The sequence below is a fragment of the Elephas maximus genome, chromosome 2 (genome assembly GCF_024166365.1).
Source record: "Elephas maximus indicus isolate mEleMax1 chromosome 2, mEleMax1 primary haplotype, whole genome shotgun sequence".
NCBI lineage: Eukaryota > Metazoa > Chordata > Mammalia > Proboscidea > Elephantidae > Elephas > Elephas maximus.
Genome location: NC_064820.1, coordinates 85509178 through 85533789, shown reverse-complemented (window position 1 = coordinate 85533789; position 24612 = coordinate 85509178). Strand labels below are relative to the sequence as shown.

Below are 24612 nucleotides of genomic sequence, written 5' to 3'. Positions count from 1 at the left end.
CCACAAATATTCACCACCAGAGAAGGTATAAAAAAGGCAATAAATAGAAATACTAACAACCTGCAAATTCACATTTATGAAAATGCCCAAGTGCTCCCAGGCGCCTTGCCTCTAACACCAGCTCACTGCCCTGAAGAAGTGTTTCTTTTCCTTCGCATATTCTTGGGTGAGTCTGGTCATGTGAACACGTTTCCCAAAGTGATTGCAAAGTATAAAAATATAAAATTTTCTTAAAGCTTTTACAAATTTCTTTTATTGCAAGCACCTCTTCTGGAAACTAAAGGCAAGTATATTTTAATTAGTTTAAATCCAAAAGCAGCTTCACTTTCTTTACTTTTCTACAACTATTCTAGCTTTAATCAACCTGCATAATTTTTACTTTGAAAAAACACATGTATAAACTTTATATTTACATTACTTATGACTCTGACTATTTTCTGTACCTTCAGGCCTTTTTCAGGCCTATATTTATTTCTAAGAATATTAGCTTGTAATGCATATGGAGAATCCTGGGAATGGATGTCAGGGGGCGAACATTCAGCATCCCCTCCTCACATTTCCACCCCTCTTCTTAAGGGGCTGAAATCCTTTGGCCCATGCTTCTACCTCTCTTCTCTGCACTCCTTTCCAGCCTCCTACCTCAAGAGGAGAAGCTGATAATCTCATCATTTATTGGGTCATTTTTACTAGTGAACAAGGATTTTTTTTTTCCAGTTGCCTTTGAGTCGATTCTGACTCATGGTGACCCCATGTGTTTCAGAGTAGAACTGTGCTCCAAAGGGTTTTCAATGTTGTGAGCTTTTGGAAGCAGATTGCCAGGTCTTTCTTCCGAGGTACCTCTGGGTGGGTTTGACCCATCAACCAGTGCTTAACAGCTTATGCCACCTGGGGACTCTATGACCAAGGATGCTATGCACTAAAATCAGAGTAAACCAGCCTCCAGCATCTCTCTCATTCTGCTGCTGTGTGGTGTCTTTTATCTCCCTCTTCTGCCCCTGAAATGGGAGCCCCAGATTTTAGTGGATTAATAAGCCCTAATGCTGGACACTGCCTCAAATGCTTCCCTCCCTTGTACAGCATCGATGCAAAAAAGAATTGGTGGACATTCAACCATTCTAACCCATAACCCATTGCCATCAAGTTGATTCCAACTCATAGCGACCCTACAGGACAGAGTAGAACTGTCCCATAGCGTTTCCAAGGAGCACCTGCTGGATTCAAACTGCTGACCTCTTGGGTAGCAGCCGTAGCACTTAACCACTACGCCACCAGGGTTTCCTCAAGGAGCAACAGTAACCAAAAACTTGAGCACATGAGTGGGCAAGATCTAAAGCTTGGAGTCACCTAGCATTAAAGATCAAATGTTTTATTTCATGTGACAGAGAACACTGGACTGGGTCCAGGAGACCTGGAATCTGGTTCTGGCTCAGCCGTCAAGCTTAGATTTTGTCCTTGGGTAAATCAGTTAACCTCTCTGGGCCTATGTTCCTTTGTTAATAAAATGGAGTTGGAACATTGACCACTTTAAAAGCTTTATGATTTTAATGTTATTAGTTACCACTGAGTTGATTCTCACTCATGGCAACTGCATGTGTGCAAAGTAGAGTCCCTTAATATAGTTCTTTAACTTACACATCCTTCTCAATCTAAACTCCTATATATCAAGTTTCTGTATATCCATTCATTCACCAACAGTACAATGAGGTTTGCTGGTATATGTAGCCCCACAACAAATGGCTAAAATCATGTCGATAACATAAGTAAGATTTCTAAGTTCTTATTAGTTTCTTAAAGGAATATCAATTTTAAAATATTGTACAGAGATGAGTAAGGTTTGCCAGAAATCCTAGATTTCTGTAAGAGCTGTCTTCATGGGGTTTATGGTGAGCTTTTGTGGTAGTACAATATATCTCTGGCTTTACACTACCAAACTAACACAAAAGTAAAAATTTTTTGAGAGCCATAGGAAAGGAAATGACACTTAATCTTGCTCTTCATTTTCAATACCTCTGAAATGCACAATATTTTTAAGGAACACTTTGGTTACCGAAGAATTTGAAATAATTCCCTACATATGCAAATGTAACAACATATATCAGGAAGGCTATGCATTAACTATCCCAATGAAACTACCCCAACTTTCTCTCTCCTAGACTACTTTTTAATGAGAGTAGTATTTTAAATTTCTTGTTCTATTATCCCATGGTCACTTATGATGAATTCCTTTGTAAAAATTAATTTTAGTCTCAAAGGGTCCCCAAAAAACAATTTTAGAAAACAACTCAATGGGTCTCAGGTCCATTCCTGAAACATATTAAAAGTCTATAATTCCATTTTCAGTTTGGATAAAGTACAAAGATAGGTAATCAGGCACAGATACATGAGGCTATTAATCTTTTTTTTTTTTTTTTTTCCAAAGTTACTCTATAACAATCAGGAGATTGCAGATTTTTGTACAAGTACCTCTTGAAATCCAGCTTGATGCCTTTATTGCTTTTCACAACTTCAGCCAGCCACTCCTGTAGAGTATTATCACTGCTTGTTTCAGGAGGATGGGCCATGACTGGTTGGCCATGTTCTGATTCATCATCAGGAAGAAGGACATCAGCCTCTATCATGTGAGCGGTGCCTGTCCAAATAAAAGAACTTAAGTTAATGCTAACAAAACTGGGCAAAACTACAGGAGATGCCATGTCCAATAACTTTTTTAGAAAGAGAAAAGGAAGGAAAGAAAACTAACATTTACTGAGTAACTGCTATGTGCAAGGCATAGTGCTAGACCCTTCTCTGTTGTCCTTACTTTGTAGAGTAGACCACACAGGTGCTGAGAAGTTAAGTAAATATACTTCTAGGTCTGGCTTGGCTGTTGAATTTCTTCCCAGTACCTAGGAAAGTGTGTATACAAAGGGAGGATTAATAAATATTTGTTTAAATTATCTGGGAAAAAAACTAGTACTTTTATCTTCTCACTCTTCAAATAATGTTGTTGCTGTTAGGTGCCACCCATTCAGTTCTAACTCATGGTGACCTTAGGCAAAACAGAACAAAACATTGCCCAGTCATGCACCATACTCACAATTGTTGCTATATTTGAGCCCATTGTTGCAGCCACTGTGTCAATTCATGTCATCAAAGGTCTTCTTTTTCTTCACTGACCCTCTGCGTTACCAAGCATGATGTCCTTCTCCAGGGACTGGTTCCTCCTGATAACATGTCCAAAGTACGTGAGACAAAGTCTCGCCATCCTTGCTTCTAAGGAGCATTCTGGTGGTGCTTCTAAGACAGATTTGTTTGTTCTTCTGGCAGTCCACGGTATATTTAATATTCTTCACCAATATCATAATTCAAATGCATCAATTTTTCTTCAGTCTTACTCATTGTCCAGCTTTCACATGCATATGAGGTAACTGAAAATACTATGGTTTGGGTCAGGTGCACCTTAGTCTTCAAAGTAACAGCTTCACTTTGTAATACTTTAAAGAGGTCTTTTGCAACAGATTTACCCAATGCAATATATTTCTTGACTGCTGCTTCCATGGGTATTGATTGTGGATCCAAGTAAAATGAAATCCTTGACAACTTCAATATTTTCTCCATTTACCATGATGTTGCTTATTGGTTCAGTAGTAAGGATTTTTGTTTTCTTTGAGATGGAACCCGTACCGAAAGCTGGAATCCTTGATCTTCCTCAGTAAGTGCTTCAAGTCCTCTTCTCTTTCAGCAAGCAAGGTTGTATCATCTGTATATTACAGGTTGTTAATAAGTCTTCCTCCAATCCTAATGTTGCATTCTTCTTCATATAGTCAGTTTCTCTGATAATGTGCTCAGCATACAGACTGAATAAGTATGGTGAAAGGATACAATCCTCAAACACACCTTTCCTGATTTTAAACCACACAGTATCCCCTTGTTCTGTTCGAACGACTGTTTCTTCGTCTATGTACAAATTCTACAAAAGCACAATTAAATGTTCTGGAATATCCATTCTTTGCAATGTTATCCATAATTTGTTATAATGCATAGTTGAATGCCTTTGCACAGTTAATAAAACACAAGTAAAAATCTTTCTGGTATTCTCTGCTTTCAGCCAAGATCCATTTGACATTAACAGTAATATCCCTCGTTGCACATACTCTTCTGAACCTGGCTTGAATTTTTGGCAGTTCCCTGTCAATGTACTGCAGCAGCCATTTTTTAATTATCTTCAGCAAAATTTTACTTACATGTGATATTAATGATATTGTTTGATAATTTCCATATTCTGTCGGATCACCTTTCTTTAGAATGGGCACAGATATGGATCTCTTCTAGTTGGCTGTCCAGGTAGCTGTCTTCCAAATTTCTTGGCATAGACAAGTGTGCACTTCCAGTGTTGCGTCCATTTGTTGAAACATCTCAGTTGGTATCCTGTCAATTCCCAGAACCTTATTTTTCATCAATGCCTTCAGTGCAGCTTGGACTTTTTACTTCAATAGCATTGGTTTTTGATCATATGCTACCTCCTGAAATGGATGAATGTGGACCAATTCTTTTTGGTACAGTGACTCTGGGTATTCGTTCCATCTTCTTTTGATGCTTCCTGCGTCATTCAATATTTTGCCCATAGAATCCTTCAATATTGCAACTCCGTTGTTGTTAGGTGCCATTGAGTCAATTTCAACTCAGAGTGTCTCTATGTACAACAGAACAAAACACTGCCTGGTCTTGCACCACCCTCACAATCATTGCTATATTTGAGCCCACTGCTGCAGTCACTGTATCAATCCAACTCATTGAAGGTCTTCCTCTTTTTTGCTCACCCTTATTTTACCAAGCATGATGTTCTTCTCCAGGGACTGGTCCCTTCTGACAACTCATCCGAAGTATGTGAGACGAAGTCTAGCCATCCTTGCTTCTAATGAGCACTCTGGCTGTACTTCTTCCAAGGCAGATTTATTTGTTCTTCTAGCTGTCCATGGTATATTCAATATTCTTTGCCAACACCATAATTCAAAGGCATCAATTGTTCTTTGGTCTTCCTTATTCAACTGTGCAGCTTTCACATGCATATGAGATGACTGGAAACACCATGGCTTGGGTCAGGTGCACCTTAGTCCTTAAAGTGGTATCTTGCTTTTTAACACTTTAAAGAGATCTCTTGCAGCAGATTTGCCCAATGCAATGCATCATTTGATTTCTTGACTTCTGCTTCCATGGGTGTTGATTGTGGATCCAAGTAAAATGAAATCCCTGACAACCTCAGTCTTTTCTCTCTTTATCATGATATTGCTTATTAGTCCAGTTGTGAGGATTTTTGTTCTCTCTATGTTTAGCTGTAATCCATACTGAAGGTTTGTGGTCTTTAATCTTCATCGATAAGTGCTTCAAGTCCTCTTCACTTTCAGCAAGCAAAGTTATCATCTGCATATCACAGGTTGTTCATGAGTCTTCCTCCAATCCTGATGCCCTGTTCTTCTTCATATAGTCCAGCTTCTCAGATTATTTGCTCAGCATACAGACTCAATAAATATGGTGAACAAATACAACCTTGACACACACCTTTCCTGACTTTAAACCACACAGTATTCCCTTGTTCTGTTTGAATGATTGCCTCTTGGTCTAAATATAGGTTCCGCATGAGCACAATTAAGTGTTCTGGAATTTCCATTCTTTACAATGTTATCCATAATTTGTTATGATCCACACAGTCCAATGCCTTTGAAGAGTCAAACACAGGTAACCATCTTTCTGGTATTCTCTGCTTTCAGCCATGATCCATCTGACATCAGCAATGCTATCCCTTGTTTGAGGTCCTCTGTGGAACCCGGCTTGAATTTCTGGTAGTTCCCTGTCAATGTACTGTTGTAAACACTTTTGAATACTCTTCAGGAAAATCTTACTTGTGTGTGACATTAATGATATTGTTTGATAATTTCTGCATTCTGTTTGATCTCCTTTCTTTGGAATAGGCACAGATATGGATCTCTTCCAGTCAGCTGGCCAGGTAGCTATCTTTCAAATTTCTTGGCATAGACAAGTGAGTGTGCTTGCAGCACTGCATCCATGTGTTAAAACATCTCAATTGGTATTCCCTCAATTCCTGAAGCCTTGTTTTTCGCCAATGCCTTCAGTGCAGCTTGGACCTCTTCTTTCAGTACCATTGGTTCTTGATCATATGATACCTCTTTTTGGTACAGTTACTCTGTGTATTTGTTCCATCTTCTTTTGATGTTTCCTGGGTCTTTTAGTATTCTTCCAGTAGAATCCGTTAATATTGCAACTCTAGGTTTGAATTTTTTTCTTCAGTTATTTCAGCTTGAGTAATGCCAAGCGTGTTCTTCCTTTTTGGCTTTTTAACTTCAGCTCTTTGCACATTTCATTGTAATACCTTGTCTTCTCGAGCTGCCCTTTGAAATCTTCTGTTCAGCTCTTTTACTTCATCTTTTCTTTTGTTTCAGCTGTTTGACGTTCAAGAGCAATTTTCAGAGTCTCTTTTAACATCCATTTTGTTCTTTTCTTTCTTTCCTTTCTTTTTAATGACCTCTTGCTTTCTTCATGTATGATGTTCCTTGATGTCACTGCACAAGTCTTCTGGACTTTGGTCATTAGTGTTCACCATGTCAAATCTATTCTTGAGATGATCTCTAAATTCAGGAGGGATACACTCAAGGCCATACTTTGGCTCTCATGGGCTTGTTCTAATTTCCTTCAACTTGAACCTGCAAGTGAGTAACTGATCATCTGTTCTGCAGTCAGCCCCTGGCCTTGTTCTAACTGATGATACCGGGCTTTTCCGTCTTCTTTCTTCCACAGATATAGTCAATTTGACGCCTGTGTGTTCCAACCAGCGAGTTCTACATGTATAATTGCCATTTATGTTGTTGAAAAAAGGTATTTGCAATGAAGAAGTCATCTGTCTTGCAATATTTTATCATGCGATCTCCGGCATCATTTCTATCACCAAGGCCATATTTTCCAACTACTGATCCTTCTTTTTTTTTCCAACTTTCAGATTCCAATCACCAGCAATTACCAATGCATTTCGATTGCATGTTTGATCAATTGTAGACTGCAGAGGTTGGTAAAAAACCTTCAATTTCTTCATCTTTGACATTAGTAGTTGGTGCATAAATTTGAATAACGGTCATAGCAACTGGTCTTTCCTGTAGGCATATGTATAATATCCTATCACTGACAGCACTGTACTTCAGGATAGATTTTGAAGCGTTCGTTTTGATGAAGAATGCGATGCTATTCCTTTCCAATCTGTCCTTCCATATGACTGTGAGAATCAAAATGGCCAATACCAGTCCATTTCAGCTCACTAATGTGTAGGATATCTATCTTCAAGAATTCCATTTCATTTCCAGTGACTTCCAATTTTCCTAGTTCATACTTCATACATTTCACCTTCAGTTTACTAATGGATGTTTGCAGCTGTTTCTTCTCATTTTGTGTTGTGTCAAATCAACAAATGAAGGTCCAACAGCTTTACTCCATTGAAATCATTAAGGTCTACTCTACTTGGAGAAGGCCTGCTCTTCTCCAGACTGTCTTAGTCTGGAAGCTCTGCTGAAACCTGTCCACCATAAGTGACCCTGCTGGCACAGTATTTGAAATATTGGTAGCGTTGCTTCCCACGTCACAGCAACATGCAAGCCATGACAGTATGACAAACTGACAGATTAGTGGTGGCTTCACATCATAATCCATAGATACTTATTACCCATTGGAACGAGTGTGTATTTCCCCTCCTGTCATTGTAGGCTGACTCAACTTTACACATATCCAAACTGCTCTACAAATGTTATGTTCACCCTCGTCTTTTGGCCCAGTCTTCTGATATTCCTCCTACCTTGAAGGATGTTGTCCTTGTCTCCAATCTAAATTATTCAGATTTTTCAAGATGCAATTAATTCTCTCAGAAGTCTTTCACTTCATTTTTCTGAATTCTTATAAAACTTACAGTCTATGACATGTGACAGCACCCTTATATACTACTGTCTCTTTCTTTCTGTAGTTGAATGGGTATTTTTTGTCTATCTAGACTATGAGTGGAAACCCTGGTGGCGTAGTGGTTAAGTGCTATGGCTGCTAACCAAATGGTCAGCAGTTCGAATCTGCCAGGCGCTCCTTGGAAACTCTATGGGACAGTTCTACTTTGTCCTATAGGGTCGCTATGAGTCGGAATCGACTCAACGGCACTGGGTTTGGTTTTTTAGACTATGAGTATGGGCAGATTTCTCTGAACTTTTTTTTTTTTTTTTTTGTACTTTAGATAAAGGTTTACAGAACAAACTGGTTTCTCATCAAACAGTACACACATTTTTCTATGACATTAGTTAACCCCATGACATGTCAACACTCTCCCTTCTCAACCCTGCGTTCTTATTACCAGCTTTCCTGTTCCCTCCTGCCTTCCAGTTCCAGCCCCAGGGCTGGTGTACCCCTTTAGTCTTGTTTTGTTCCATGGACCTGTTCAATCTTTGGCTGAAGACAGAACCCCAGGAGTGATCTCATTACTGAGCTGAAAGGGTGTTGGGGGCCATACTTTCAGAGTTTCTCCAGTCTCCATCAGACCAGCAAGTCTGGTCTTTCTTTTTGAGTTAGAATTTTGTTCTACATTTTCCTCCAGCTCTGTCTGGGTCCCTCTGTTGTGATCCCTGTCAGAGCAGTCAGTGGTGGTAGCCAGGCATCATCTCTTTGTACTGGACTCAGTCTGGTAGAGGACATGGTAGATGTGGTCCTTCTCTGAACTCTTAATAGTGATAGACATAAAGTACAGAAAACACTTACTTCATATTCATGGACTGATTTCTATCAGTTATTTGGTAAAGGTATCTGAATAGATTATAGCAATTAGAATTTTAAACTAATATGTGTTCCCTTCTGGTGTTTCTTTGTCATCCTGTTTAATTAATTTAAATTAACTTTAAAAGAAAAAAATCCAGTGAATATTAAATTCTATTTTGCTTCAGACTTACTGTCATTGTACATCACATCTATATCTTTGTCTAAAACTTTTGTTTTGCTTTTTTTACTTATTTCACCTATAATTTTAATGCATCAACACAGTCCACTATTTTAAATCACTCTGAATATATTATATTCTATTGATCTAACAGAGTTTGATCCATTCTCCAATATTCAGAACTTAAATTTTGGGTTGTCTCCCCCTCCCTAGTTTTTCTCTTCTAAAACAATATTAAAAACATGTTTGTACAAATTACCTTTGGAGTAGGGGTAAGGAATGAGTACAAAGATTATTGTTCTCAAAATAAAATCATCAGCTTAAAGTATAAAACTATCAAGTTTTGTGACATCCGGCCCTGAAACCCTGGCCCCATGGATCTGATGAAGGACTTTCTCCTGGCTCAAAGACTGTCATTTTTATATTGGACAGATGAAGCTGTCTGGTAGAAGAATTCAATCCAATAGGAGTGATTTGCATTGAACAGTTATTAACCAAACAACCACATCATTCCTCTAAGAGCTCAGTTTTGAAACAAAGAAAAATATAGTACCAGAAACACACACAATTACAATAGAAGAAAGAGATACAGAAACAGGGAAAGAAGTTTTCTTTGAAGAAATTCTGGGAGGACCTCAGCGCTGAAGTTTATCTTGTGTAGCATTCAAATTCTTCAAGTATCCAAATTACTTTACTTCTGAGATGGCTTCCTGTGCTGACTCAATTCCTTTATATTCCTATAACAAACCCTCATTACCTGAGGTAACCTGAGAGATTCTTGCAACCCAGAAGTCTGCTAGATGTATGACAGCTTATACAAAGAAACTACTCCACAAGAGGAATACTAAGTACCTTATTTATGGAGTGCTTACCATATGCCACGCACTGTACCATGCTCATTAATTCTCATATTAACCCTATGAGCCAGGTAGAAAAGAAACTAAATGGCTGTGTCAAGGAGTCTGAAGCCCCATGTAAAGTATGTTCTATTTGAGTTAGTTTTTGTACATGGGATGAGGTAGGCATCCAACTTCATTTTTTTTTTTTTTTTTGCCAGTTGGATATCCAGTAGTCACAGTGGCATATGTTGAAAAAACTGTTACCTCTCCAATATATTGTCCTGGCACCCTTGTAAAAAATCAATTGGCCATAAATATATGAGTTTATTTTTGGACTATCAATTCTATCTATTGACCTGTATGTCTATACTTATATAAGTACCACGGAAACCCTGGTGGCGTAATGGTTAAAAGCTACGGATGCTAACCAAAAGGTCAGCAGTTCGAATCTACCAGGTGCTCCTTGGAAACTCTATGGGGCAGTTCTACTCTGTTCTATAAGGTCACTATGAGTCAGAATTGACTCGACAGCAACGGGTTTATATACGTACCACACAATCTTGATTACTGTAACTTTATAGTAAGTTTTAAAATAGGAGATGTAAGTTCTCCAACTTCATTCTCTTTTTCAAGATTGTTCTGTTTTTCTGGGTCCCCTGCATTTCTATATAGCTTTTAGGTTCAGCTTGTCAATTCCTGTGAAAAAGGCAGCTGGAATTTTCATAGAGATTTCATTGACTCTATAGATCTATTTGGGGAGCACTGCTATCTTAACAATACTAAGTCTCCCAATCCATGAATATGGATGTTTTTCATATTTTTAGGTCTTCCTTAATTTCTTTAAGAGATGTTTGTAGTCTGGTGTACAAGTCTTGTACTTCTTTTGTTAAATTTATTCCTAAGTATTTTATTCCTTTTGAAACTACTGTAAACGAAATTGTTTTCTTAATTTCATTTTCAGATTGTTCATTGCTAGTGTAGAAATGTAATTTTTATATGGCTCTTGTATTTTACAACCTTGCTAAACTTGTTTATTAGCTCTAATTGTTTTTATGGCTTTTATTTTTCATGTGTGTGAATTTCTTTGGATTTTCTGTATACAAGATCATGTCATCTGCAAATACATATACAGGTAGTCCCTGGCTTTATGACAGGGTTCCATACCGATCACTCCGTTGTAACTCAGTTCTGACGTAAGTCGAATACCTCTTTTTTTTCTTTTAGTTTTCACTATTACTGCCTTTCGTTATGAATTTCTTTATAAATCCGATCTTTGAACATCTGCGAGAGAACATCTGAGAATAACATCAGCAAATTACATGCTGCAACATAATATGTAGTACATATTAATAAAAATAAGATGTACAAAAATAAGTAAATAAAAACAGATGACTGTAAGTGCAGTTCACTGTAACTTGAATACATCATAAGTCAGGGACTATCTGTAGTTTACTTCTTCCTTTCCAATCTGAATGCCTTTTATTTCATTTTCTCGCCTAGTCGCTCCGACTACAACCTCCAATACAATGTTAAGTAGATGCAGCAAGAGAAGACATCTCGTCTTGTTCCTGATCTTAGGGGAAAAGCATTCAGTCTTTCACCATTAAGTATGATACTGGCTGTGAGTATTAAGGCAATGTACGCTGTCCTAATGGAAAAGAGGAAATTGAGGCTAGGTTCTGTCTATATACAGCTAAAGAATGACAATATTTTAGGTGAAAAAGTCAACTCTCTTGGTATTTTCAAACACGATGTTTGGCATTATAAAGACAACGTTTGTTCTTTATCTACATGTATCTCAGGGAAACACTGCCAAACCTTGCACACTTAAGTGATTTACTGATACACCAAAAGTAAGATTAAATATAATAACAACAGCTTCTCTTTAATAAGTGCGTGATATGACATTATCTCATATGATCCACACAGTAACCTAGAAAGTTAGGTATTATTATTCCCATTTTATAAATGAAAGCTTGTGTTCTTCTGAGTCCAAAGTCCATGGGCCTTCCCACTCTATCACACAGCTTTTCTGATTTTAAAATTGTAGAACATTTCTTTGTTGGACCAGGCCACTTCAGGCTATGCCCAGCCATCTGAGGATATGCTTTCGTTCTCCTCTGCTGTTGTAGCCAACAGGCGTATTTCACAGAAAAAGATTAAAAAATACCACTATAAGATCTATATAATGAAGAAATATATGCTGATTGAATCAGTAACCCAAAAGGCTTGGTTTCTAGCCTAGGCATAAATACTGCCCAACATAATTAAATTATAAGTTAGTATACAATGGCTTCATCTATCCACTGAACAAATACTTACTGAGCCTCTCCTTAGTACACTGTAAAAGAGACAAAATGTGTAGGGCACAAGACCCTGATCTTAAAATTTTTACTCAAATCACTGCGGTAGATAAGACAGTGTAATAACATATGAAGATTTCAATAAGGCACAGAAAAGAGAAATCGCTCCTGGAAAATAAGAAAATTCTTCAACTATGGAAATTTGTTCAGTTTGTAAACAAAATGGGACCCTTAATAAAACTGTTTATTTCAGCCAAAATTTATATTCGAATCATTTAAGTCTCTGGTACCTGCAAATATGCCCAGGTATCAAAAAGTAGTTGAATTCATCTATTATCCAAAGTAATACAAGTAACTGTACTGTCTTACTTTTCAGTGCCTCATTCATCTGAGCCTTGTGGTTAGCTGCATGATACCAGGTGATCTCCGCGCCATCTTTTGTTGTAATCTGGTTATTTCTCAGAAAATGTTCCAGTATGTTTTCACTCCAAGATCCTAAAATAACAGCATTTACATCAAAGAAAACAGATTCTTTAAAGAGTAAAGCACTTTTTTTAATAAAAAAGGACAGAGGATATATTGAGGGAGAATAACAAGGTGATCTGGGTTAACAAGATTTTAAAAAACAGACAACATGTATTATAATGTGGCAGACATATATAGAAGCTATGTGTCATACACACACACACACACACATATATATTATGTAATGCAATAATTAATAAACACATAGGGCAGTCTACAGGGTCTCTATGAGTTCTGTGAGTCAGAATTCACTCGGTGACAATGGGTTTTTGGTTTAGGATAGTCTGAGCCTCTGAAGCATAAGAAAACATGCAGGAAGAAGCAGATATTTAAAAGCCGGGATTTTCATATGATGTCCTCTACAATTTGTGCCCCATAAATACAAGTAAAATTGATGTAAAGCCAAAGCTGTGTTAAAAACTTCCAGTTAGGTACAATTTAATTGTTTTCTCCACCTGAACCTCCATTCTATATTTATATTAACAATTCAGAATCTTAAATTGACCATTTTTACTGCATGTTCACTTTCAGAATTTGATTCTTAGCAACATTTATACAAGTGACTATGTAAATCTCCTGAGTTAGTATTCACAGATTTATCTAGCATGTATAAATCTATATAATTCTCATATTTGCCACTTTTTAGCAGAGCAGAGTTTCTCTTAACTAAGCATTAAAATATGTGAGTTAACTAAGACTAAGTGCCTTGCCTAATGCTACATAACCAGTAAGTGGTGGCAAAAACATTTGAATCTGGGTCTACCTCATACTATGCTACACCCCAATATAACAGTGAGGAAAAGCTGGAAAACACTGAAAAACAGTTAAGATTATATGTAATCGTACCTCCCTAATTCTTGTTAATTCATTTAAACATTTATTAAGTGCCTACCAAGTGGCCACAAATTCCCTATTCGTGAGATATGTCTTCTGTTAATTCGTTTATTAACTCTGCCTAACAACAGTTGAAAACCTAAAAATATCTATTAGAAACTGCTCATAAAACAGTGAAAAAAAAAAGTAAAATTTGAGCAGAGAATGAGACGGCATATAAAGATAACTTCTAACCAAAAGGTAAGGGGACTTAGTGGCTACTCTATATTGGGCTACAGAATAAAGAAAAGAGAAACTGGCTGTAGCATCCACTATTCCCAAGCAGTTTCCTACCCAAAACACATGGCCGTATGAAGCATATGCAACAGAGCCACGGACCCTTTGAAATTAGATGGTCATAGATGGCCATCATTTTTCTGTATTAAAGTTAGCCATTTTGGAAAGCACATTAATTGTTCACTAGAACAGAAATGTCCAATAGGAAAATAATTAAATCATAGTCTATCCTCACGATAAAATATGTAGCTGTTAAAAATGAAGTTTTTGAGATACATCAAATGACTTACAGAAACAGTAATCATGTATGTTGCCAGACAAAAATAGAAATGTTAGTTATAGTGGCTGTTTCTATGGCACCTTTCAACTAAACACACTGCATTTAAAATTTTTATAAAAGTAACTTACAAATTAATTATAAAATGCCATCACTGTAGAATTTAAAAACATTAGAGGTAAAAAGTATTCCTTTCATTTTCATGGGTGAAATTGCTACCTTCGACTTAGCCACACTGTATACAGTACTTTTAGAAGATGAGGCTTCAATTATCTATGATTTAGAGTATTGTTATAACTATTTTATGTAGGTGATAGGCCTGAAGAATAAACAAGTCAACAGCAGAAGAAATACAACCATGATGCTCCTTAGAAGAGACTTCGGGTCACTTACTTTGGACGTGTTATCAGGAAACACCAAATGCTAGAAAAGAGCACGATGGTCGGTAAAGTAGAGGGCAAATGAAAATGCAGGAAACCCTCAATGAGATGCACTGACAAAAAAGCTGAAACAATGAACTCAAACACACCAACGATTATGAAGCTGGTAGAGGGCCATGCGAAGTTTAGTTCTGTTATACATACAGACGCTGTAAGTCGGAGCCAGCTCTACAGCAACTAACGACAACAGTAAACAGCCCTGAAAGGAGCCCCCGAGCGGTGCAGACGGCTAACGTTCCGGCCGCTGTCTCAGTTACCCAGCGCTGCTACAACAGAAATACAGGTGGACGGCTTTAGCAAACAGAAGTTTATTTTCTCACAGTCTAGGAGGCTAGAAGCCTGAATTCAGGGTGCCAGCTCCAGGGAGAGGTTTTATCTTTCTGTCCACTCTAGAGGAAGGTACTTGTCATCAGTCTTCCCCTGGTCTAGGAACTTCTCAGCAAAGGACCCCAGGTCCAAAGGACACATTCCTGGCTCTATTTTCTTAGTGGTATGAGGTCCCCCTGTCCTTCTGCTCCCTTCTCTCTTTTATATCTCAAAAGAGATTGAATTAAGACACAACCTAATCTTGTAGATTGAGTCCTGCCTCATTAACATAACTGCCTCTAATCCTGCCTCATTAACATCATAGAGGTAGGATTTACAACACATAGGAAAATCACATCAGATGACAAATGGTAGACAACCACACAATATGGGGAATCATGGCCTAGCCAAGTTGACACATGTTTTGGGGGGACACAATTCAATCCAAGACAGATGGCTAAGATAAAAAAAAAAAAAAAAACAGAAAATAACAAATTTGGCAAGGATGTGGGGATTTGGAACCCTTATCCATTTCTGATGAGAATGCAAAATGGTACAGCTGATGTGGAAGAGTGTGGCAGTTCCTCTCCTAGGTATATACCACTCCTAGGTATATACCGAAAAAACTTGAACGTAGACTCAGATACTTGTACGCCAGTGTTCACTGTAGCACTATACCCAAAAGGTGGAAACGACCTAAATGCCCATCAGTGGATGAACGAATAAACAAAATGTGGTACATACATACAATGGAATACCATTCAGCCAGTAAGAGAAGTGAAGCCTTGATACATGCTACAATATGGACAGAACTTGAAGACACTATGCTGAGTCAAATAAGTCAATCACAAAAGGACAAATATTGTCTGATCTCACTTATATAAAAAAAACTAGAACAGACAAATATATAGAGACCAAAGTTTATTAGTAGTTACAACTACAACAGGCAAATATATAGAGACCAAAGTTTATTGGTAGTTACCAGAGGCAGTAGGAAGGGGGAAAGGGGCGGGGTTATTGCTTATGGAGTACTGGCTTTTACAGCTTTTACGGTGATGGAGAAATCACATTGATCAAGGGTAGGGTTGCATGGCGATTAATATAATTGCTGTCAATAAGCTGTACACCTGTAAAAAGTCAAACTGGCAAAAATTGTGATCGATATATTTGCAACAACAACAAAAAAGAGGGTAGCTGCTGAGGCTGCTTATGTACAACCAGACACTTCATGGGATTTGGTTCCTTGCTGTGGAAGTTTAGGGTCATGGTTTCATGGTTTCATGACAGTTAATCAGCTTAATAATGTGTTTAGTGGTTCTGTTCTACCTCCTACTTTGTTGCATACTGCCTGGGGTCTTAAAAGCTTGCAAGCAGCCACACAAGAACACTAAACGGTCTCTATTCACCTGGAGCAACAGAGGAAGAACAGTCAGGAATAGGGGGAGAAAACGAAAGGTGTGGGTAATTGCCTCCATGAACAAATGCCTCCTCTACCACGAGATCAGCAGAACCGGATGGTGACAAGCTACCATTACTGAACATTTTGATCAAAGATTCTATAGAGGAATCCTGATCAAGAAGGGGAAAATGCAGAACACAATTTCAAATTCTTATGAACTCCAGCCTTTCTGGAGCCATGGAGGCTGGATAAACCCCTGAAACTACTGCCCTGAGATAATCTTTAAACCTTAAACTATAAACATCCCCTGAAGTCTTCTTAACACCAAACAACAACCCATTACTGTTGATTTCAACTCATAGCGGCCCTATAGCACAAAGTAGAACTGCCCCATAGGGTTTCCAAGGAGCAGCTGGTGGATGCAAACTGCAGATTTTTTGGTTAGCAGCCGAGCTCTTAAACATTGTGCCAGCAGGGCTCCAGAACCAAACGAATGTTTAGCTTAACTAGTAAAGAATGTCTGCCTTGAGCATTGTACCCTTTTAAGATATATCTATACTGGATCAAATTGACAACAGCAACTTGAAAAGATTAGGTGGGAACCTTAGCAGGCAGTGAGTTTATGTTAACGGGAGAGGAACAACTCAGAAAAGGAGGGTGAGAATGGTTGCAGAACTCAAAGAATGTAATCAATGTCACTGAACTGTTGAATTGGTGTATATTCTGCTGTGTATACTCTGAACAACAAAAATAAAATAAATTACAAAAAAAATAAGATGGAGAACAAAGCAGATAGGTACTGTGGTAGGATGAAAAATATGCCCCTCGCAAAAAAAAAGAAAATCCACATCTTAATCACTGTGAATGTTATTCTACAGGGTAAGGGGGAATTAAGGTTGCTAATCAGCTGACTATGAGATGGAGATACTACCCTATACTATCCAGGTGGGCCCAGCATAATCACAAAGGTTCTTATCAGTGAAAAGAGGAAGCAGTAGTGTATCAGAGTGATGCAGTGTGAGAACACTCAACTGGCCACCAGGCTGGAGATGGCAAGAAAACAGACTCTTCCCTACAGCCTCCAGAAGGAGTCCAGCCCTGCTGACACCATGATTTTAGCCCAGTGAGACCCAATGAAATTTCTGACTTCCTGAACTGTAAGATAATAAATTTGTGTTCTTCTAAGCCACCAAGTTCACGGTAATTTGTTACAGAGGACATAAAATACTAACACAGGTACCATTTGTGTGTGAGGAAAAAAAAAGACAAAGAGGAGATACATAGTGGTATGCATATAACAGAAAAAAAAAAAAACAGTGGATACACAAAATAACTGAAAGGATACACAAAAACTACTAACAGTGGATACCTGTGCCTGTGTGGAGAAGAACTGACTGGCTGGGAGACTGGATGGAATATTTTGTTATAAATCTATTGTGCCTTTGGAGTTTCTTAATGTTGAGAATGTATTACTTATTTTTTAAAAAGTTAAGCGGAGAAAATGATTCATATAATGGAAGAATCTGGTTAAGAATTAGTCTCGCCAGTACCTTGGGAGTGAGAATAGAACGGATCTGGAACGTTTTTCACCTAAGCACACATTTTATTCAAATTTTGTAAGCCCTGCATCAATACAGAAGAGAACCTATATTTATACAATCTGGTAATTAGAATGTGAAAAGTCTTTTGAGTAGGAGCTTTGCCCCAGATTCAGATTTTTTTTTCTTTTTTAAGGAAAACTAGGCATTAAATGGATTTATACTGAGATATAAGAAAAAGAGCCCTAAGTTTAAAAAAGGAAAGCTCTGGTCTGAATAGGATGTTCCATGGAGGTTTAGCATGATCCTTAGAAATGTTCACATCCTTTGATCCAGTAATTCCTGCTATAGGAATCCAGCCCAGGGTTTAAAAAAAAAAAGTCAGAAATAAGGAAGAACAATGCGAAGATGTTCATCACAGTAGTAGTCCTAATAACAAGAAAAATAAGAAACAACTGATAAATACCCAAGATTAGGAAACTGGTTAAACAAATTATAGTATACCTGTGTGATGAAATACAATTCTATCACTGAAAAATATGTATGTAAAAAAACTTTTATAAGAGTGTGCTTTTTAGCTCAAGTAGATACTTGAGACTAAATGGGCAGCTCCTGCCAGAGGCAAGATGAGAAGGCAGGAAGGGACAGGAGCTGGTTGAAAGGGCATGGGAAATCCAGAGTGGAAAGGAGGAGTGTGCTGTCACTTTACAGGAAGAGTAACTAGAGTCACGTAACAATGTGTGTATAAATTTTTGTACGAGAAACTAACTTGAACTGTAAACTTTCACTTCAAGAACAATTAAAAAAAAAAAGCCTTTTGTGACATGGAATGTTATGTTATGAGAAGATGCAGGATTTTAAAAATGTATATTTACTATAAACTTAACTATATTTTCTTAAAAGTTAGGATTGTTAGAAAATATACCAGAAAGTTACTAGTGGTGCCTCCGAGTATTGGCATTCTGAAAAATTTTCTTCCTATTTCAATATATTTTATTAACATTCTATAATGTGCATGTGTTATGTTTACAATCACGAAAAATTTTTAATTTAGAAAAAAAAAAAGGGAGGCGGGACCAAGATGGCAGAGTAGTCAGATGCTTCCTGTGCCCCCTCTTACAACAAAGGCCCAGAAACACAAATGAATCAATTATATATGAACCCTGAACATCAAAGACAAAGTTGAGGAGTTGGATGGAGTGGCAGGGGGAGGGAGAGACAGTTCAGAAGCAGTGAGGATTTGCCTGACCAGTCCTGGCCAGCACCCTGCAGGCTGGATCAGGTGGTGTGCACGGGCTAAGGCAAACAGTAGCACTCAGGGCACGTTTTTCCCACTGGGAGAAACCGAGCGATGGAGAGTCTGCTCAACCCTCTGGAACCATGGAGCAGCTTCATTGAATCAGTGAAAGGTAAGTACAAGTGTCTAATCCACCATGCGGAGCAAAAAACCCTTCCCCCATTTAAGAAGCACCTCTCTCCCATTTACTTGCCCCCTCCCCGCTCTGCTCCAGGTCCCAGTCCAGCTTCAATGACTCTGGGCCAGAAGTAGGACCCATTGCACACCCTGAGCCATTCTCCTGGCTTTACAGGGGGAAAAAAATTAACAAACAGGAAAAAATAATCTGCCAGCTCCCCTAAGCTGGGAACTCAGGGCAGGCACACCCTTTTTTCCTAAGCACGGGCATAAGGGATCCATGGACTTTGAGTGCCTTTCACCCCTGCCTAGACCTGTGTGGGCCCATTTCAACAGCGTAGGTGCTCATTAGCATAGTACAACAGGTTATATACTTGAAACCTATTTTCAACTGCAACAGCTAAGAGGATGGCAGATTCATGATATCTGATGCCACCCTATCCATTAAGCAAGGTCCTCACTTACCCACATCTGGGGCTTAAGGACTGGTGGCTCCACCCATTCCACCTAGCCACCTGTGACAGAGGTCCAAGAATAAGTGATGCCTCCCAGTCCTTACAGCCAACAGCATTGGGTGCCCAAAGTCTGGCTGCAAAACCCGCCTACCTACATGCTCTAGGGAAAAGGGACATGCCTTCCACCCAAGCATTCAGGGGCAGCCATCAGCCACCTGCCTTGCTTAGCACATGAGCACCCGGATACCTATGTCTACTCCAACCACCCCTGCCTGTATAGGACTGTGGGTGAGAGCCTGCACCACACATTCAGTAACCAAAGACCTGGACACCTGAACTGAATCCACACAAGAAAAGTAAACGGGACTCCTGGGCTCACATACCTAGTAACAGCTCTAACCACCTGGGGAAAGGACCTATGAGTTTAAAGGCACCAACAATCAAATTCATTCACAAGAGCAGCGTATGTGGGCATATCAAAATAAAACAAACAAGAAGCTAGGACACAGTAAACAAACATAAAATAAATGAATATAATAACTTATTGATAGCTCAGAGACAACAGTCAATATCAAATCACGTAAAGAGGCAGACCATGATGGATTCAGCAAGCAACCAAAACAAAGTATCAAGAGACTCCCCCCCCAGAGGAAGATAATTTCTTGGAATTACCAGGGTGGGTAGAATTCAAAAGATTAATATACAGGCCTCTTGAAGAGAACAGGAAGGAGATCAGGCAAAATGCAGACCAAGCGAAGGAACACACAGACAGTAACAGAGGAACTTAAGAAGGTTATACAAGGGCATAATGACAAATTTAACAGGCTGCAAGAATTCATAGAGAGACAGCAAACAGAAATCCAAAAGATTAACAATAAAATTTCAGAATTAGACAACTCAATAGAAAGTCACAGGAACAGAATTGCGGCTGAAGGAGGACAGAATTAGTGATACTGAAGATAAAGCACTTAACGTCAACTTATTTGAGGAAAAATCAGGCAAAAGAATTTAAAAAAATGAAGAAACCCTAAGAATTATGTTGAACTATATCAAGAGGAATAACCTATGAGTGATTGGAGTACCAGAACAGGAGGGGATGACAGAAAATACACAGAGAATTGTTGAATATTTGCTGGCAGAAAAGTTCCCTGATACCATGAAAGATGAGAAGATATCTATTCAAGAAGCTCAATGAACCCCACACAGGGTAGATCCCAAAAGAAAGTCACCAAGACACATTATAATTAAACTTGCCAAAACCAAAGATAAAGAGAGAATTTTAAAAGTGGCTAGAGATAAACAAAAAGTCATCTACAAAGAAAAGTCAGAAAGACTAAGCTCTGACTACTCAGCAAAAATCATGCAGGCAAAAAGGCAATGCGATGACATACATAAAACCTCGAAGGAAAAAAACTGCCAACCAATAATTACATATCCAGCAAAACTGTCTCTCAAATATGATGGTGAAATCAGGGCATTTCCAAATAAAGAGAAGTTTACGGAGTTGGTAAAAACCAGACTAAAATTGCAAGGAATACTAAAGGGAGTCCTTTGGTTAGAAAATCAATAACATCAGATAACAACCCAAGTCTAGAACACAGGATAGAACAACCAGATATCAACCCAGATAGGGAAGTCACAAAAATAAATCAAAGCTAAAACACTTAAAATAGGGAAACAGAGACGTCAATAAGTAAAAGACAATAACGTTATAACAAAAAACAGGGACTAAATACTGTAGTCATAGAACTTTCATAGGGAGGGGAAGTAAAGGGGATATCAGGAAATAAGAGATTGGCTTAAACTCAGAAAAAGAGGTAAATTTTAAGGTAACCACAAAAGAAACTAACAAACCTACGCATCAGAATAAAAAAGAAAAACATGAAGACTCAGCAAATGAAAAATCAATAATAAAAAAGATGAAAAAAATACATAAAGAAAAATGACTGCACAGAGAATTAAATGGAACAAAGAAACTGCCAACAACAACACACACAAAAAATACATCAAAATAACAGCACTAAACTCGTAACTATCAATAATTATGAAAATGGACTAAATGTACCAGTAAAGAGACAGCGAGTGGCAGAATGGATTAAAAAAACGTGATCCTTCTATATGCAGCCTACAAGAAACATAACTTAGACTCAAAGACATAAACTAAAACTCAAAGAATGCAAAAAAATATATATCAAGCAAACGACAAATAAAAAAGAGCAAGAGTGGCAGTATTAATCTCTGACAAAATAGACTTTAAAGTAAAATCCACCACAAAGGATAAGTAACGACATTATATAATGATTAAAAGGTCAATACACCAGGAGGACATAACCGTAATAACTATTTACTAACCCAATGAAAGGGCTCCAAAATACATAAAACAAATTCTAACAGCTCTGAAAAGGGAAATAGCTCTATAATAATAGTAGGAGACTTCAACACACAAATTTCAGAGAAGGACAGAACATCCAGAACAATGCTCAGTAAAGACATGGAAGATCTAAATGCCACAATCCACCAACTTGATATCATAGACATACAGAGAACACTCCACCCAACAGCAGCCAAGTATACTTTCTTTTCCAATGCACATGGACCATTCTCCAGAACAGACTGCATATTAGTTCACAAAGCAAGCCTTAACAGAATGCAAAATATTACAAAGCATCTTTTCTGACCATAAAGCCAGAAAAAGTAGAAATCAATAATGGAAAAAGCAAGGGAAAAAAACCAAATACGTGGAAACTGAACAACACCTTGCTCAAAAACTACTGGTGTATAGGGGAAATTAAGGATGGAATAAAGAAATTCATAGAATCAAATGAGAATGAAAACACATACTACCTTTGGGGCATAGCAAAAGCCATGCTCAGAGGTCAATTTATAGCAATAAATGCACACATCCAAAAAGAAGGGTCAAAATCAAAATATTAACCCTACAACTTGAACAAATACAAAGAGAGCACCAAAGCAAGCCCACAGGCACCAGAAGAAAGGAGAAAATAAAGATTAGAGCAGAAATAAATGAAATAGAGAATAGAAAAACAATTGAAAGAGTTAACAAGACCACAACCTGGTTCTTCGAAAAGATCAAAAAAATCGATAAACCACTGGGCAAACTGACAAAAGAAAAACAGAACAGGAAGTACATAACCCAAATAAGAAATAAGATGGGCGATATCAAAACAGATCCAACTGAAATTAAAAGAATCATAACAGAATACTATGAAAAACTGTACTCTAACAAATTTGAAAACCTAGAGGAAATAGACAAACTTCTAGAAACACACTACCTACCTAAACTAACACAAATGGAGGTAGAACAACTAAAGAAACCTATAACTAAAGAAGAGACTGAAGAGGTAATTTTAAAACTCTCAACAACAACAAAAAAAGCCCTGGCACTGATGGCCTCACTGGAGAGTTCTACCAAACTTTCAGAGAAGAGTTAACGCCATTACTACTAAACATATTTCAGAGCATGGAAAAAGACGGAATACTCCCGAACTCATTCTATGAAGCCAGCATAACCCTGATACCAAAACCAGGGCAAAGACACAACAAAAAAAGAAAATTACAGACCAATACCCCTCATGAACTTAGACGCAAGAATCCTCAACAAAATTCTAGCCAATAGAATTCAACAACATATCAAAAAAATAATTCGCCACGACCAAGTGGGATTCATACCAGGTACACAGGAATGGTTCAATATTAGAAAAATAATGAATGTAATCCATCACATAAATAAAACAAAAGATAAGAATGACATGATCTTATGAACTGATGCAGAAAAGGCATCTGACAAAGTCCAACACCCATTCATGATAAAAACTCTCAGCAAAATAGGAATAGAAGGGAAATTCCTCAACATAATAAACAGCATTTATACAAAGCCAACAACCAACATCATCCTAAATAGAGAGAGTTTGAAAGCATTCCCCTTGAGAATGGGAATGACACAAGGATGCCTTTTATCACCACTCTCGTTCAACATTGTGCTGGAAGTCCTAGCCAGAGCAATTAGCCTAGAAAAAGAAATAAGGGGCATCCAAATTGGTAAGGAAGAAGTAAAAGTATCCCTATTTGCAGACGATATGATCTTATACACAGAAACCATAAAGAATCTACAAGAAAACTACTGGAACTAATAGAAGATTTCAGCAAAGCATCAGGATACAAGGTAAACATACAGAAATCAGTTGGATTCCTCTACACCAACAAAAAGAACTTTGGAGGGGAAATCACCAAATCAATACCATTTACAATAGCCCTCAAGAAAGTATAATATTTAGGAATAAATCTAACCATAGATGTAAAAGAACTATACAAAGAAAACTACAAAACACTACTGCAAGAAACTAAAAGAGACCTACAAAAGTGGAAGAATATACCTTGCCCATGGATAGGAAGGCTTAACATTGTGAAAATGTCCATTCTACCCAAAGTGATCTACAGATACAAATACAATCCTGATCCAAATTCCAATGAGATTTTTTAATATGATGGAGAACAAATCACCAACTTCATATGGAAAGGGAAGACCCCCACATAAGAAAAGTATTACTGAAGAAGAACGAAGTGGGAGGCCTCACACTAGCTGAATTTAGAACATATTATACCTCCACAGCAGCCAAAACAGTCTGGTACTAGTAAAATAACAGATACATAGACCAATGGAACAGAATTGAGAATCTAGATGTAAATTCATCCCCATATGAGCAGTTGATATTTGACAAAGGGCCAAAGTCCGTTGAGTGAGGAAATGACAGTCTCTTTAACAAATGGTGCTGGCATAACTGGATATCCATCTGCAGAAAAATTAAATAAGACCCATACCTCACACCATGCACAAAAAGTAACTCAAAATGAATCAAAGACCTAAATACAAAATCTAAAACGATAAAGACCACAGAAGAAAAAATAGGGACAACGCTAGGAGCCCGAATACATGGCATAAACAGAATACAAAACGTAACTAACAAATCCACAAACACCCGAAGAGAAACTAGATAACATAACTAACAAATCCACAAACACCCGAAGAGAAACTAGA

The 24612-nt window shown here is 37.9% G+C and overlaps 1 protein-coding gene across 7 annotated transcripts in view; it reads right to left on the bottom strand.

Moving 5' to 3' along the window:
• Positions 1-24612, bottom strand: part of FAM151B (family with sequence similarity 151 member B) — a 72165-nt gene that overhangs the window by 41386 nt on the left and 6167 nt on the right. For 3 of the 7 annotated variants that reach the window (XM_049866821.1, XM_049866831.1, XM_049866849.1), the window contains exons 2-3: positions 12462-12587; positions 2464-2629 (exon numbers count right to left, since the gene is read on the bottom strand). In XM_049866821.1, the coding sequence (XP_049722778.1) occupies positions 2464-2629; positions 12462-12587 (292 nt within the window). Of the gene's footprint in view, positions 1-2463; positions 2630-2800; positions 2886-10953; positions 11085-12461; positions 12588-24612 lie in introns of those variants that run through there. The other 4 variants (XM_049866873.1, XM_049866865.1, XM_049866855.1 and 1 more) reach the window with 4 other exon arrangements.